Genomic DNA, 18,035 nt, shown 5'->3' with positions numbered 1-18,035 from the left:
CTCTCACAACAGGAGTCCATGTTTTCATGCTTTGTAGAAATGCAAACAGCTGTGATGCAGAGTCTGGGCTCAAACCTGTGTCCTGCTTGAGACAGACTGTCATCCACCTAGAGAGGTAGACATCTACTTTGAACAGAATGGTGGAGCAAGTGAATAGAGCTTTCAAGGAAGTCTCTGCAATCTCTGCAGTCTGCTGTGCCGCAGATCAGTGGAAGTGATGAGATCCAGCTCTATGGCAGTGGCTGTGGGCAGTGGGAGTTGCAGGTTTTGACCTCTCTCAGGATGTCAGCGCATTTGCTCCCTCACCACCCATATTAATCAGTACCCACTACCGTACCAGAAAGCCAGCTGAACTGGACTGCCCTGTCAGAAGCTGAAATGCAACAGTCTAGAACAAGACTTTCTCAGCCTCACCCAGAAGTCATTGGTCACAGTCAAATTTTACTATTCCCACATGAATAACAGCAGCCTCTGCCAATTCTACTGAAGCCAAGGGAGAAGCAACTCATTTTGGTAGAAGAGTGAGGAAACATTTTGTTAAGCACAATGGACTGAGCACTTGGGGGTCAAGGGATTTTAGTTCAATCTTCCGTTTGCAAATAAATTCATCACCGTTTTCATGTTTGGGAGTTTGGTGTATGGTTTCTTTTCATTGCACCTGGTTAATCTGCATTGTCAGAATTCCAGTGATCTAGAAGTTGGTTGAATGCTTTGACTTTTCAATGATACAGAGTGAAGGGAATGGTGAAGAGGTACAAGACTGTTAATGCAGAGGACTTCTGATCACTTTTCAGGTGAGTAGATTAAGCAGGTCGAAAAAGGTGCTGAGTGATCAACTGCTCACTGGCCTCTCTGGCTGACAGGTGATATGGTGCCCCTCATACTTCCAGTTCTCAATTCCTCCTCCCCAGATGATGCCTTTGGTTATGGCTGTGCCTTCTCCAACTTCAATTCTCATTGTGTAGCCATGTTGTGCACAATGCAAATATGATATAACCCACTTTGTCTGAAGCATTTTGCAGGGAGCTCTCAGGGTAGTCAAGAACCCAAGCTTTAAGGTGCCAGTTGTGAGCTCAATGATGTCCCTTGTGGTCCCATGGCTACTATTGCACCTATGGTGCTCAGACATGATGGGGTTCTGGAGAGGTGTGTCAGTAGCTGGTTTGGAGAGGGTATCTCCTGCCCCCTAGTAAGCATCCTCTAACATTTGTGGAGGGGTAGAATAGTGGGGAGATAGATGAGTGACTTAGGATGAAAGCATTGTGGTAGCTGCCAGTGAAACTAGTACAGAGGTCCTTCGGCTGTGATCATATACGAGTTGGACAATGATGGAATGCTAGGTCTTCCTGTTGAGAAACTCTTCTGGTTCCAACTGGTCATCCATCTAGAATAAAGAAGTAAAACGACACCCTTGATAAGCTGAAAATGCTTAGTCAGGCTGAGTAAGGCAAACAAATCAAAAGAAAGCAATCTCCAAGCTTTTAAATGCCTTAGCATTGCAGAAATCAGAAAACAATAGAAATCCTATTAATCCAAATGAATGGAGGTAAGAGCTCCTTTAAACTTTGCTTCAGTTGCGTTAGTCAGTTTCTAAGGCCAATCATGCAAGGTATTATTGAGCGGGTTGGCCATTGGTGCAATTTCCATCCTGCCCAGTTAAAATAGCATTTGTGTCTTAATTACTATATTTGACTCCATTTAAATATATTCATCGGGCATACATCGACTTCCATTACGTACATTTCCAAACAACAGCAATATTTATATAGCACCTTTAAAGAAATAAAATGCGACAAGTTGCTTCGCAGGAGTAATATAAAACAAATTTTGACATCAAGCCACATAAAGAGGTATTAGATCAGGTGACCAGAAGTTTGGTTAAAGAGGTAGGAGGAGAGAGAGAGCAAATCCCAGAGTTTTGGGCCTTGGCAGCCAAAGGCACAGCTTTTGGAGCAATTGAAATCAGGAAAGCCTAAGTGCCCAGATGTTTTTGAATATATTCTTTCTTGGGATGTGGGCGTCACTGGTAAGGCCAGCATTTGTTGCCCATCCCTAATTGCTCTGGACAACTGAATGGCTTGCTAGGTCATTTCAAAGGGCAGTTAAGAGTCAACCACATTGCTGTGGGCTAGACCAGGTAAGGACAGCAGATTTCCTTCCCTAAAAGGACATTAGTGAACTAGATGCGTTTTTACAATCATCAATGATGGTTCCATGAAACCATTACTGAGACTAGCTTTTCAATTTCAGATTTTTTAATTAATTAAACTTACTAATTAATTGAATTTAAATTTCACCAGCTGTGGGATTGGAACCTAGATCTCTGGGTTACTAAGCTCAGTGACATTACCACTACACCACCATCTCCCCATACCTAGAGGAGCATAGATATCTTGGAGTGTTGTGAGGCTGGAGGAGATTTCAGAAATTGGGAGGGACAGGGCCATGGAGGGATTTGAAAACAAGGATGAGAATTTTAAATAAAAGCAAAATACTGCAGATGCTGGAAATCTGAAATAAAAAAGCTGAGCTGAGAATTTTAAAATCATGGTGTGGCTCAACTGGGAACCAGTGTCAATTGCTCTGAAAAAATTACAATGGGCCAGTTCATGATGTGAACAGGACAGTAAGTGGATACCCCAATATTAGCCACTCGCCTGCCTGTTCCAGCCAGAAACTAGGTTTAAAATTGGGGCCTGGGAGTAAATATGTTGTAAGATATTTTCAGACCATCACAAGTACAAGTACAGTTAAATGAGATCTATATTTTATAACTCCACTGGTAATTCATTTTCAACCATATACTTAACTGCTGAAGAAAGGGATATGTGAACAGTAAGACAATTTGTCTGGTAAAGTAAGCTGTGGGGTCAGTCTAGAAATGTTGTCAAACAATAAGGACACATCACACATTTGGGAAAAATTTCCTCAAAACAATCTTTAGCTTGCATCATACAAGTTGGAGAGTCCTGGAGAAAGATGTTGATCCACGAACCAGGTTCTTGCCGTTCATCAGTGCAAGACACACCCAGAGCTCAAGCAGACAGCCAATGTTCCAATACCTCAAAATATTTAGTGTTTCTGCCAGTAACATAAATGTAGCATCATGATATAATTCAATTTGACTGGGTTCATTTGGGCCTGTAATCAATCTGCTGACCCTACTCTTCCCGGTGCTCTGGAACATCTCTGTTCAGAGTTCAATTGAAGACCATTGATGATGGCCAGCAGAATATCAAATTCCACTGCAGTTGATTTATTACCACATTCAGAGTTTGACCCTGTAACAGATCCTTCCTAAGCTCAGTAAACAATTTTAAATAGATAAGTAAATCCATCCGTTTAAGCAGATGAAGAAATGGTATGTAATTGTGTTTGAGAATTCATAAAATAACATTGTACAAAATAATTTTTAGGCTTCAGTTAGGATATTTAAAGTTTGCATTCTGGTTTTTAAATTACAAACTTATTAACATTCAAAAGGGACTTGAAAATATATTTGAAAAGGAAAAGTGGGTTATGACAAAGTGTCCTCCAGTTGAGGCCTCTACAATGGAGCAAAGGATTTTATATGGAGAGTATCAACATGGCAAGACCATGCCCTACTATTTTCATCATGCATGATGGGTCTCCATTGTTTTGCGGGGCACCGCATGTTTAGTGAGGAAGGATTTCTATGTGGCCTTTCTGCAATGCAATATACTGAAAGCAGTGATCTGAAAATGTTTCCATTTCAGTTGATAACAGTGTCTACACGAAGTTCCCTGGAAGTTCAAACTCAGGTAGCAACACCCTGCTGCCAGGCAATGTGCACGGACAGGCTCACTACCCGACACCTGCACGCAGGCGCCATCGGACCACCTTCAGCCAGGAGCAACTGGAACATCTGGAGGCCACTTTCAGTAAAAACCATTACCCGGACATCTATTGTAGGGAGGAATTGGCCAAGATCACTAAACTTAATGAAGCACGCATCCAGGTCAGAGATTAGAGGCATTCAATTCTCAGAACAAAGCTATAAACCAAGTTTAAATGCATAATTATAAAACCTGTAACTATGCAATAGATTATTTTTTATATTTGTATTCAACTTTTCATGTTAATGACAATTCATGTTACTGGTTTTCTATTTCACTGTCTTTTTATACATTAACAACTTTTAATTTTACCCTTAACTTATTGAAAAATATGTATTATTGTAAGCTTACTATCCTTTAATTTGAATATGGGCAAAGCACTGTAATAAAAAATATTCTTATAAATGTATAATGATACTGATAGATGTGTCCTGGTAGAATCTGGTTATTTTGTTGAAATACCTGAGGTCCAGCAGTGTTACATAGTAACATCTGGCAAGAGTTCACTTTTGTTTTGGATTAGTTGCAAATCTTGCATATGTTTGGCTGAATGTTAGTCAGCTGTTGTTGACTGGTATTGAAAGGATAGGGATCGTGTACATAGCATTTTGTATATCTACTTTTACTTTAATAGGTTCAGGCAGGACAATATTTCTAGCACTTTACTTGATGCATGAACTGTTGTCATGAAACAATTGCTGAAACATTTGTTCTATGCTGTTAGCTCCAGCTTTATTTTTGCCCACACCCTCCTCACAGGTCTCCCAGTTCCACTGTACACAATCTCCAATTCAGCCACCACCACTGCCACTAACAACTAGCATTTATATAGCAATTTTAATGTAGGGAAATGTCCTAAGGCACTTCACAGAGGCATAATCAGACAAAAAAATTGATGCCAAGATATATTAGGAGAGGCTTGATCAAGGAGGTAGGTTTCAAGGAGGGTTTTAAAGCAAGAAGGAAGGTGGAGGAGTTTAGGGAGGTTAATTTCAGAACGCAGGGTCTAGATGGCTGAAAGACACAGTCACCAATTGTGGGGCAAAAGGAGGAAGGATGCACAAGAGGTCAAAGTCAGAGGGTTCTGAAGCAGTTGTAGGACTGAAGGAGGCTAGAAATAGGAATGGAAGTGACTACAAAAATACTTAAACATAAGGATGAGAACTTTAAACTGGAGGCACTGAGGGACACGAGCCAATGCAGATCAGCAAGAAGAGGAGCGATTGGTGAGCAAGGCTTTGTGAGGGATAGAAAATGAGCAGCAGAGTTTTGGATGAAGTTTATGAAGGATTAAGTGTGGAAGGCTAGCCTGAGGAGCATTGCAATGGTCAAGTCTGGATGGGATAAAGGCATAGATTAGAGTTTCAGCAGCAGGTGGAATGAGGCAGAGATAGAGGAAGATGAGGTTTTGGAGGTAGATGTAGGCAGTGTTTATGATAGAGGTGATATGGCATTGGAAGCTCAGGTCGAGATTGAATAACATGCCAACGTTGTGAACATCTTATGCAACCCAAGACTAGGTAATGAAAGGGGAAACAGAGTCAATGGCAAGGGTACAGAATTTGTGCATGGGTGTGGAGGCTAAGAAGAAGCCTTTCATCTCCCCATTGTGTAACTGGAGGAAATGTTGCCTCATCCAAGACTGGATGCTGGACAGGCAGTCCAACAGCACAGAGGCAGCAGAGGTGTAAAGTCAAGTGATGGAGAGGTAGAGTTGGGTGTCATCTGTGTACATGTGGAAGCTCACCATAGTCTGTGAATTGTGTTGACAAAAGGCAAAATGTGGAAGAACAGCGGACTAAGGATGAATTCCTGGACTGTGCATGAGATGGGTTTCTGGAGCAGTGTGTTGAAGAACCAACTAGAGATTGGGCTACTTTAGATTTAGTATTATGCAATGAGAAAGGACCAATTAATAACCTTGCTGTAAAAGGAGCCATTAGGAAATACTGACCACAATATGATAGAATTCTACATTAAGTTTGAAATAGATACAGCTCATTCTGAAACTAGGATCTTAAATTTGAACAAAACTATGAAGGTATGGGGGGGCAGGTTGGCTATGGTGGATTGGGAAAATACATTAAAAGATTTGATGGTAGACAAGCAATGGCTAGTATTTAAAGAAGTATTACACAGTTTACAACAAATATACATTCATCGAAGACACAAAAACCCAACAGGAAATGTGAACCAACTGTGCTAACAAAAGAAGTTAACAATTGCATTAGGTCAAAGGAAGTGGCTTATAAAGGTTGCCAGTAAAAGTGGTAAGCCCAAGAATTGAGAGCAATTTAGAATCCATAAAGGAGGACCAAGAAACTGATAAAGAAAAAGAGAACATGAATGTAAGCTAGCTAGAAACATAAAGGTGGATTGCAAAAGTTTCTTTAGGTATGTGAAAAGGAAACGATCAGCAAGGATGAATGTGGGTCCATTGCAGGCGGAGACAGGAGAGTTTGTGGTGGAGATTGAGGAAATGGCGGAAAGACTAAACAATTATTTTCTGTCTGTCTTCACGGAAGATACAGAAAATCTCCCAGAAATACTAGGGAACCAAGGGACTTGTAAAAATGAGAAAGTGAAAGTAATTAGTTTCAATAGAGTTAATACTTGAAAAATTAATTGGTTTGAAAATTGATAAATCCCCTTGACCAGATGAGCTACATCCCAGAGTACTGAAGGAGGTGGCTATAGAGATAGTGGATGCATTGGTGGTTATCTTTCAAAATTCTATAGATTCTGGAAGGTTTCCTGCAGACAGGAAAGTAGCAAATGTAACCCCACTATTTAAGAAGGGAGCGAGAGAGAAAACAGAACTGCAGACCTGTTAGTTTAACGTCAGTAGAAAAGAAAATGTTAGAATCTATTATAAAGGATGAGATAACTGGACACTTGGAAAATAATGATATGATTGGGCAGAGTCAACATGGATTTGTGAAAGGGAAATCAAGTTTGACAAACCTGTTGGAGTTTTTTGAGGATGTTACTTGTAGCTAAAGGAAAACCAGCTGATGTGGTGTATTAGGATTTTCAGAAGACTTTTGATAAGGTCCAACACAGGAGGTTAGTAAACAAAATTACAGCACATGGGATTGGGGGTAATATTCTGCAATGGGTTGAGAATTGGTTAACAGACAGAAAACAGAGAGTAGGAATAAATGGGCCATTCTCACGATGGCAGGCTGTTACTAGTGGGGTACCACAAGGATCACTGCTTGGACCACAGCTGTTTACGATCTATATAAATGATTTGGATATGGGGACCAATTTCCAAATTTGCAGATGACAAAACTAGGAGGAAATGTAATAAAAGCAAAATACTGCAGATGCTGGAAATCTGAAATAAAAACAAGAAATGCTGGAACCACTCAGCAGGTCTGGCAGCATCTGTGAAAAGAGAAGTTCCGAAGAAGGGTCACTGACCCGAAACGTTAACTCTGCTTCTCTTTTCACAGATGCTGCCAGCGCTGCTGAGTGGTTCCAGCATTTCTTGTTTTTATTATAGGAGGAAATGTAAGTTGTGAGGAGGATGCAAGGAGGTTTCAAGGGGATTTGGACAGGCTAAGTGAATGGGCAAGAACATGGCAAATGGAATATAATGTGAATAAATGTGAAGTGATTCACTTTGGTAGAAAAAACAGAAAGGCAGAGTATTTCTTAAATGTTGAGAGGTTGGTAAGTGTTGATGTTCAGAGACCTGGGTGTCCTTGTTCATGAGTCACTAAAAACTAGAATGCAGGTGCAGCAAGCAATTAAGAAGGCAAATGATATGTTGGCCTTCATTGCAAGGGGATTTGAGTACAGGAGTAAAGATGTATTACTTCAATTGTATAAAGCCTTGGTGAGACCACACCTGGAATATTGTGTACAGTTTTGGTCTCCTTATCTAAGGAAGAATATATTTGCCATAGAGGCAGTGCAACAGAGGTTCACCAGACTAATCGTTAGGATGGCGGGATTGTCTTATGAGATTGCAGAAACTGGGTCTGTATTCTCTAGAGTTTTGAAGGAGAGGTGATCTCATTGAAACTTACAAAATTCTTACAGGGCGTGACAAGGTAGTTGTGGAGAGGAGGATTCCTCTGGCTGGTGAGGCTAGAACAAGGAGGCATATTCTCAGAATAAGGGGCAGGCCATTTAAAACTGAGACGAGGAGGAATTTCTTTACTCAGAGGGTGGTGAATCTGTTGAATTCTCTACCCCAGAGGGCTGTGAAAGCTCAATCATTGAGCATGTTCAAGACAGAAATTGATAGATTTTTGAATGTTAATGACATCAAGGGATATGGGGATAGTGGGGAAAAGTGGCGCAGAGGTAGTTGATGAGCCATGATCTGTTTGAATGGCGGAACAGGTTCGATGGACTGAATGACCAACTCCTATTTCCTATGATCCTACTAATGCCATTATTGTTGATGGTATTACAGCCAGGTGAGGAGTGGGTCTCAGGCACCCCTCCTGCCCTTCCTCTTATTTCACTGCAACAAGGTTTATTCCTTTTAAACAGTGATTGTGCTTAACACCTCAATGAGTATTTTACCATTACTGTGATCGTGGAAGAACAGTTTAAACAAGAGGTACGTTTATTATACTTAACACTCTAACCCTGATTTAAAAAAAAAAATACAAAAAGAAACACTACACATTTACGCACACATTCAGAAGGGAATGACACACAGAGGGAAAGAGAGATTTGGTCTTTGGATGAAAGTCCAGAATAAATGGAATTTAAATACACAGTTCTGTGAAGAGACAGAGAGAGAGAGTGTGTCAGGATGACCTTGACTGTTGTGCTAATGAAGTAATCCTAGGTAGTTCAATTACTGAGAGAAAGCCATTGTTCTGGGTCCAGGGCTTCTCAGACTTCTATCTGCAGTTCAGTCTCCTGGTATTTTAGATGCAAATTGCAATGGCCATCTTGGCTGTTGGTTTTGTAAAAGTTACTGTCGGATTTTTTTCCCCCAAAGTCTAATGTAAGTTTCCAACTGATGAAATTAATATTTCTCATTTGATATATGGGGTTTTCTTGACATCACCATACCATGCGGAATGAAATGTGACTATAGGAACATTTCAATAAAGGGGTGAAAAAGAAATAGAAGAAAACACATTCATTCTCGCTCATTCCCCACCTTCACTCATTACACTTAGAACTTCTGCAGCTGATTTTGGCTGCAACTGCTGTGCTGATTTAATAATCTTTTTTGGAGTCTTCTCTGAGATGGTCATGTGTTTTCAAATAGGGTTGAAGTTTCTCTAGTATCAATTTGTAAGACCCTGGGGATGTGCATGTTGATGAAGCTTGGGGTCTGCAAATTTCCATTTTTGTTCAAGGCAAGTTCTCCTGTATGTACAAGCTTTAACCCCTCAACTGCTGTTTTTGAGACACGTGGCTTTAACCATTCAGGTTCCAGCACCATGATAATTTTCCCCCTATAGCAGTAGTGGGTAATACATTGGTTTTAATGCCCCTGTGAGGTGTCTGAGATTTACTCTGGGCCCTTGTTTTTGCTGAATTCTGAATTGAAATTGTTGGGCTTGATCAACTTTGGGCTTTGGCCCTGACCATTGGATTCTTCAGTGAATAGATCCACCCTGACCTCACTTTTAGTTTGCTGTTGAGTCACCCATGCGGTTTACTTTAGGGCAGTTTTGTTTCCCTTTACTGTGGGGAGGGTCTCATTGCTAATTTGCCCCATGTCCTCTGGGGCATTCCTGCTCACAGGTGTCTGTCCAACTTTCACTGCACTCCCTGCAGCACTTTGACAAGGTGAGACATCACCCTCACTGTTGTTTTGCCTTTTTGGGAACATTCCTTGTTCCTGCAGATGCTGTTAGCAGCCTTAGTTGGGTGCTTCTTTGGCCTGCGTTTACGTATGAGAGCGTGGGGTTTAATTTTCCCAACAGTTCAGGGTTGGCTAACCAGACAGTAGAGGGTTCCGGTTGGAAATCCTCCCTGCCCTCCTCTAACCTGTCCTCACTGTCCTTTTCATCTCCTTCCTGCCAGACAGGCCTGTGCTTGTCTGCCCCTTTTGTTTTCAGCAGGGATCCCACACAATCCACCAGCACTTTGCTGGTTCCCCAAAAGCTTGTATGGGAATTGGGGGTGCAGGTTTTATTGCAGGTTGGGGCTTCCCTACAACTTGGCACATATGGCAAGTCTTACAGAACACCACCACCTCTTTATGGAGTTTTGGCTCGTCAAAATGCTGTCTTATGCAGGCTTGGGATTTTTGTACACTGACATGTCCAGCCATTGGAAGCTCTTGGGCCATTCTTAGTATTTCTTTACAGCACCAGATAGTGGTGCTACTGAGGTAAACAGTCTGTGCTAACTTCATCAATACTAGGTCGGCTCGCTGAGCCTCAACTGGGGATGATCTGTCTAACCCATCTTTTGGGTCCTCTAACTTCCCAAAGAAAGTTTCAGATAAACAGACAGTAGGGTCATCTGTCTGCAGTGCCAGTTTAGCTTCCTCTGAGGGAGCTTGTTTGGCCACGCACGGAGTCATCACATCAGTAGGGAAAAGTCCGGGGACCTTCTCCTGCAACCGTTCTTGCTCCCTGACCTCTTTCAGTCTCTCTAAAACCACTGGGGAGGCTACCACCTTTGCCCCCACCAGATCATTACCAAAGAACAGGTCGACCCCATCCATAGGTAAACTAGGGACAATCCCTATAATCACTGGCCTGGAAACTAGGTCCCACTCCAGGTACACCCGACATAAAGGTATGGGCATGTACCACCCTCCAATACCATTCACTAACACCCTAACATTCATTGCACTCTCTGGGGGAAAGGTTATGCCTTTTCCCAGCTGAAGGGATTTATTTAGTGGCCCCAGTATCTCGGAGTATGACTACGGGCTTCCTTGCCCCACTCAAGGAGCATGGGGTCACTTTTCCTTGGGATATGAAATCCTGATAACTGAGGGATTTTGTTAAATTTTCCTGCACCCAAGGCAGTTTTTTTGAGCCTTACTCTGTATCTAATCCCATGCTGTACCTACCCTGGGAGTAGGTGATGGAGAGTGCAAAAGGGAGCTTTACTCTGTATCTAACCCTGTTTTCCCCCCCCTTTTTTTTTGAAGGCAACCTTGATACCCCAGGCCCCTTTTATATATTATTTGTGGAGGGGGCCTTTACATTCACAGCAGTATGTTTATCGCGTCTTACTGCTGCAGTTACAGCCATAGACTGTTCTGCTGTGCTTTCCATCAGGGCCGCTTCTCCTGCACTGGTCTGGTGTGCCGATTAATCCTACAGGTTTTCCCCATAATTTCCAGCAGTCAGCTCAAAGGTGACCTGCCTTGTTACAATGGAAACACAGGTCTTTGGCTCTCATGGCCTGCTCTCAGCACCATCTTTTTGGGCTTAAGGGCTCCCTGTGTGTCCAACTTTCCTTGCTCACCCTCGGCCATTCAGGCTCCTTTCACCCTCCCACCTTTTATCCTTTTCGGGTTTATGGGTGTTACTAGGGAAGGGTTTCCCTTGATGTAAGGAATGTGTACAAGGGCAAATTCATCAGCCAGGATTGCAGCTTGCTTGGCTCTTTGAACCTTTCGTTCCTCTATAAGGGATTCAATAGAAAGGAAAGTAAGTTTTTAAATTCCTCGAGAAGGATCATCTCTGAGGTTTTCATATGTGGGCTGTACCTCAAGTGCCCTTATCCACTGGTCAAAAGCAAGCTACCTAACTCTTGCAAATTCAAGGTAAGTTTGGTCAGGTACCTCTAGGATAGCACTTTAGTCATCTCATAATCTGATGACAGTGAATAAACCCCATAGGCTTTTCCTGTTAGCTTGCTTTGTAGCAACAGCGTCCAGCTCTCTGTCAGCAATAGTGAATAAACCTCAGGCGCTTTTCCCGTTAGCTCACTTTTCAAAAGTGATGAAAAATCCTTCCATACCCCCCTCCTCGAACTTTGGAATCAACTGGGAGAACTTTAAGAGCTCAGCAGATGGTCTCGAGCTAGGGGTAGTTTCCCCACTAGCCGTGCCTTCACAGGGTGTACTGGGTTACCTCCTAGTTAATTCAAGCTATCTTAACTCTTTTCTTCTCTTTCTGGAAAGCTCTCTTTTTTTCCCTTGACATTCTCCCTGGAACTCCAATTCGAGTTTCCTCTGTTCTAATTGTATTTTGTTCAAGCTCCTGCTATTTCAGCTGCAAATTGCAGAGGCCAGCTTAGGTGCTTTTTTTTTTTAAAGTTACATTAGACTTTGGAAAAAACCTACAGTAAGTTTCCAACTGATGACATTAATATTTCTCATTTGGCGTATGGGGTTTTCTTGACAATGACCATTATTATTGAAAATTTGTAAATGATTTGAAACACATGGTGTTTTACGGAAAATGTTCAAGCATGATCTTATACATTTTCAACAAAACATGGAAATCTTGGATAAGATCAGGAATAATAATCAGACAAAGAAAGTAGATATTTTATGCGATATTGTCCAAACCATTCATCTACACATTAGTGGAATTGTTTGTTTGGGTAGAGATTAAATCTTTTTTTATTCATTCATGGAATGTGGGCATCGCTGGCCAAACCAGCATTTATTGCCCATCCCTAATTGCCCTCGAGAAGGTGGTGGTGAGCTGCCTTCTTGAACCGCTGCAGTCCACGTGGGCTAGGTACACCCACAGTGCTGTTAGGAAAGGAGTTCCAGGATTTTGACCCAGCAACAGTGAAGGAATGGCAATATAGTTCCAAGTCAGGATGGTGTGTGACTTGGAGGGGAACTTGCAGGTGGTGGTGTTTCCATGTATTTGCTGCCCTTGTCCTTCTAGTTGGTAGAGGTCGTGGATTTGGAAGGTGCTATCTGAGGAGCCTCGGTGCATTGCTGCAGTGCATCTTGTAGATGGTACACACGGCTACCACTGTGCGTCAGTGGTGGAGGGAGTGACTGTTTGTAGATGGGGTGACAATCGAGCGGGCTGCTTTGGCCAGGATGGTGTCAAGCTTCTTGAGTGTTGTTGGAGCTGCACCCATCCAGGCAAGTGGAGAGCATTCCATCACACTCCTGACTTGTGCCTTGTAGATAGTGGACAGGCTTTGGGGAGGCAGGAGGAGAGTTACTCGCCGCAGAATTCCTAGCCTCTGATTTGCTCTTGTCGCCACAGTATTTATATGGCTACTCCAGTTCAGTTTCTGGTCAATGGTCGCCCCTAGGGTGTTGATAGTGGGGGGATTCAGCGATGGTAATGCCATTGAATGCCAAGGGGAGATGGTTAGATCCTCTCTTGTTGGAGATGGTCATTGCCTGGCACTTGTGTGGCGCGAATGTTATTTGCCACTTATCAGCCCAAGCCTGGATATTGTCCAAGTCTTGCTGCATTTCTACCTGGACTGCTTCAGCATCTGAGGAGTCACGAATGGTGCTGAGCATGATCATCAGCGTACATCCCCACTTCTGACCTTATGATTGAAGGAAGGTCATTGATGAAGCAGCTGAAGATGGTTGGGCCTAGGACACTACCCTGAGGAACTCCTGCAGTGATGTCCTGGAGCTCAGATGATTGAACTCCAACAACCACAATCATCTTCCTTTGCGCTAGGTATGACTCCAGCCAGCGGAGTGTTTTCCCCCTGATTCCCATTGACCTCAGTTTTGCTAGGGCTCCTTGATGCCATACTCGGTCAAATGCTGCCTTGATGTCAAGGGCAGTCACTCTCACCTCACCTCGAGTTCAGCTCTTTTGTCCATGTTTGAACCAAGGCTGCAATGAGGTCAGGAGCCGAGTGGCCCTGGCGGAACCCAAACTGAGCAGGTTATTGCTAAGCAAGTGCTGCTTGATGGCACTGTTGATGACATCTTCCATCACTTTGCCAATGATTGAGAGTAGGTTGATGGGGCAGTAATTGGCAGGGTTGGACTTGTCCTGCTTTTTGTGTACAGGACATACTTGGGCAATTTTCCACATTGCAGGGTAGATGCCAGTGTTGTAGCTGTACTGGAACAGCTTGGCTAGAGGTGCGGCAAGTTCTGGAGCACAGGTCTTCAGTACTATTGCCGGAATATTGTCAGGGCCCATACCTTCTGCAGTATCCAGTGCCTTCAGTCATTTCTTGATATCACGTGGAGTGAATCGAATTGGCTGAAGTCTGGCATCTGTGATGCTGGGGACTTCAGGAGGAGGCAGAGATGGATCATCAATTCGGCACTTATGGCTGAAGATTGTTGCAATTGCTTCAGCCTTATCTTTTGTACTGATGTGCTGGGCTCCCCCATCATTGAGGATGGGGATATTTGTGGAGTCACCTCCTCCAGTTAGTTGTTTAAATGTCCACCACCATTCACGGCTGGATGTGGCAGGACTGCAGAGCTTAGATCTGATCCGTTGGTTATGGGATCGCTTAGCTCCGTCTATCGCATGCTGCTTATGCAGTTTGGCATGCAAGTAGTCCTGGGTTGTAGCTTCACCAGGTTGACCCCTCATTTTGAGGTATGCTTGGTGCTGTTCCTGGCGTGGCCTTCTGCACTCTTCTTTGAACCAGGGTTGGTCTCCTGGCTTGATGGTAATAGGTAATGGTAGAGTGGGGGATATGCCGGGCCATGAGGTTACAGATTGTGGTGGAGTACAATTCTGCTGCTGGCCCACAGCGCCTCATGGATGCCCAGTTTTGCATTGCTAGATCTGTTCGAAATCTATCCCATTTAGCACGGTATCCTCAATGTGAAGGCAGGACTTCGTCTCCACAAGGACTATGCAATGGTCACTCCTACCAATACGGTCATGGACAGAAGCATCTGCGGCAGGCAGATTGGGGAGGACGAGGTAAAGTATGTTTTTCCCTCGTGTTGGTTCCCCCACCACCTGCCGCAGACCCAGTCTAGCAGCTATGTCCTTTATGACTCAGCCAGCTCGATCGGTAGTGGTGCTACCGAGCCACTCTGTGATGGAAATTGAAGTCCCCCACCCAGAGTACATTTTGTGCCCTTGCCACCCTCAGTGCTTCCTCCAACTGGTGTTCAACATGGAGTACTGAGTCATCAGCTGAGGGAGGGCAGTAGGTGGTAATCAGTAGGAGGTTACCTTGCCTATGTTTGATCTGATGCCATGAGACTTCATGGGGTCCGGAGTCGATGTTGAGGACTCCCAGGGCAACTCCCTCCCTACTGTATACCACTGTGTCGCCACCTCTGGTGGGACTGTCCTGCCGGTGGGACAGAACATACGCGAGGATGGTGATGGTAGTGTCTGGGACATTGTCTAAGGTCTGATTCCGTGAGTATGACTATGTCAGGTTGTTGCTTGACTAGTCTGTGGGACTGCTCTCCTAACTTTGGCACAAGCCCCCAGATGTTAGTAAGGAGGACTTTGCAGGGTCGACAGGGCTGGGTTTGCCTTTGCCGTTTCTGGTGCCTAGGTCGATGCTGGGTGGTCCGTCCAGTTTCATTCCTTTTTATTGATGTCGTAGCAGTTAGGTACAACTGAGTGGCTTGCCAGGCCCTTTCAGAGGGCATGCAAGAGTCAACCACATTGTTGTGGGTCTGGAGTCACATGTAGGCCAGACCAGGTAAGGACAGCAGATTTCCTTCTCTAAAAAGGACATTAGTGAACCAGATGGGTTTTTACAACAATTGACAATGGTTTCATGGCCATTAGACTAGCTTTTAATTCCAGATTTATTAATTAAATTCAAATTCCACCTTCTGCTGTGGTAGGATTCGAACCCATGTCCCCAAAGAAATACCCTGGGTCTCTGGGTTACTAGTCCAGTGATAATACCACTATGCCACCGCCTACATTTCTTGCACTGTTGTTGTTCTAGCTGTAGTCCCAAAGGAGGCACCTCTCCCCAGTAGTGTACAAAGCTTGAGGATCACTACTGTGCCAGCGTGGGGCAAGGCGAAGAGACAGGCCTCTGAACTACCACAGGCAGCACGGGATTGAACTCATGCTGTTGGAGGCTTTCCAAAAATTACACTGTAGCCATCTAGCCCAGAGCTAATCGACCCTCATTCCTTGCACTACGGAACATGAGGACTTCTGGTTTATACCAGATAGCCATTTCGTAAATGGTGTATTTAACATGAATTCAGCATATTTTACAGAACCCTTTGCTCCAGCTATACAATAAACGCAGTAGCGTGGCTGACCGGTATGAAAACCCATCGCTATGCTCAAAAAGAGACTCTAATTCATTTTCAAGTAGAATTTGTTTGCCTGACAGAGAATGCTGTACACTTTCAACAGGGGCGGTACAGGTTAACCAAAGCCAAGGTTTAGAGGTTTCCAAGGAAGCGCAGGGGTATTGCAGGAACTAAACCAACTGAAAAAAAACCAAAAACCTCCTGTTACTTATCCAGGTAGGACCACCCTACCCTTAATTTAGTTACATGCGTACTTAAATACCAGTATCACAACAGTATAAACCTGGAGCCCCAGACTAGTAATGTTAATGAGCGTGTAGTGGATATGTTTGGTCCTTGCTGATTCGATTCCCAATCTTTCAGGTGTGGTTTCAAAACAGACGCGCAAAGCATCGGAAACAAGAACGAGCCATTCAGAAGTCAATCCCGCCAACTGTTATCTCGGCCTGCAGCAGCCTGATACCTGGTGTTTGTCCTGTGTCTACTTCAGCCAGGCCATACCACTATCCGCACGCCATCAATCACTTACCGCGTTTCTCGTCAATGGCAACAAGCGCCTATGGTTCTCCAGCAGCTGTCAGCCAGTTCACCTGCACCAGTACTCATGCACACTTGGCCTCCGCCCCTCCTCCACCACGGCAACATGATGAGTGGTACAGTCCTCTCCGCTCCATTAACTCTCCCACGGCTGGCTTACCCTCATCGATGCTTTCCCTGGGACCCATGTCAGGTCTGGATCCACCAACACATTGGAACTAACTGCTCAGTTACTTTCTAAAGTAAAATCAAGGTATCTTATGTAATCCTCTGCCCTGATTATCTGCTAACTATACACTAATTTAGAAAATTGTATTTAAACAAGTGTACTCAAATCAATATTTGTTTTTCAGTTGAAAAATTGGTGAAGGTCATGTGGGACATTTCCAGTTACCAAATTGGAAAAGAGATTGTCTGATGTTAAGAAGTTATAGGCTTCCATGTTCATTATTGCTTAATTAAAATGTTTTAACAAAAATAGTTGTGGTTCTCGTGCCTCAAGAAGCTTACATGTTTTATACATTGACCATTACTGCCTCAGGAAAATTGAGCTTTTCTCCCATCTTATTCAGATAAACACCTGACTGCAGTGTAATATTCAGAAAAATGAAAGTGGAGATAAACTAATGCATTTTTACTCGATATTTTTCAGTATTTCAGATGATTCCACTGAATAAAGCCCATGCATTGGCTTCAAAAAAGGTGCCAGAATAATGGAGCCCATTTTAGGTTTTAAACAGTCTGATAAAATAGTTGTAGCAAAAAAAGTTATAGTAAAGCTTATTTAGCACCTTGTTGCAATAATTAAAAACTTTAGTTTAAATTTTAGTTAACATTCATAGTCTTGTTGTTTCTATTCCCATCAACTATGGAAATATCTGCCTAGCTCACATTCTTCAGTAATTTTAGACACTCATTTTGCATTTTGAAGATTATAGAAAGCATTTTAGCTTGAAGATCCAGCCAGCCTCAGTGCTTTGCAAACATTTAAGATTTAGCTTGCTATTGGCTTTGATTCCATGATAGCAGCTCATTAAAAATAGCTATTCATAGAAATCACAACCCAACAATATTTTAACACATGATTTTTGTCACATTCTATTTTCAATAGCATGTCTTCATTTCTCTTTCTAAACAGTTCGGTGATTTTTGCAACAAAAAAAAGTGTTGCCACATACAAAAATTTAAGTTTCTTTTTCAAATATTTTATTGGCATTAAACTCATGCCTATTTAAGAACTGATGACCAAATTCTGAAAAGATGCTTTACCCTTCAGTGAAAAGGTGTCAATGTTGATTTTGGCAGAACTTTGAGCATAAAAAGCAAGGTATAATTTAAATTCTTGTTTGAACTAAAGATTCATTTTTCTTCCCAAAATGACATATTTGTTATTTCAATTGCCACCAAAAAGCTCTTTGCAAACAAAATGGAGTTACAAGGATAATACATAGGGATGATCAAATGTTATATTCTCACCTGATACTTTTCTTTGTACCCAGATCAAAGAGCTGCTTTCACAGGTAAGCCGTCACTGCCTA

At 42.9% G+C, this 18,035-nt stretch overlaps 1 protein-coding gene across 1 annotated transcript; it reads left to right on the top strand.

The window, feature by feature from the left end:
* The first annotated feature begins 1,536 nt into the window (after positions 1-1,536).
* On the top strand, positions 1,537-16,719 carry prop1 (PROP paired-like homeobox 1). Its single transcript, XM_068045641.1, has 3 exons — positions 1,537-1,546; positions 3,738-3,979; positions 16,324-16,719. Exons 1-3 carry the CDS (start codon positions 1,537-1,539, stop codon positions 16,717-16,719), a joined length of 648 nt encoding a protein of 215 aa, XP_067901742.1.
* The last annotated feature ends 1,316 nt before the right edge of the window (positions 16,720-18,035 follow it).

The sequence above is a fragment of the Heterodontus francisci genome, chromosome 13 (genome assembly GCF_036365525.1).
Source record: "Heterodontus francisci isolate sHetFra1 chromosome 13, sHetFra1.hap1, whole genome shotgun sequence".
NCBI classification, from domain to species: Eukaryota; Metazoa; Chordata; class Chondrichthyes; order Heterodontiformes; family Heterodontidae; genus Heterodontus; species Heterodontus francisci.
Note: the sequence above shows the minus strand (reverse complement) of the source record. Positions and strands in the feature narration are given on the sequence as shown.

Coding starts and splice junctions, on each gene's coding strand:
- prop1 (XM_068045641.1), top strand. Junction 3,980..16,323: donor TTAATGAAGCACGCATCCAG/GTCAGAGATTAG, acceptor CCAATCTTTCAG/GTGTGGTTTCAAAACAGACG.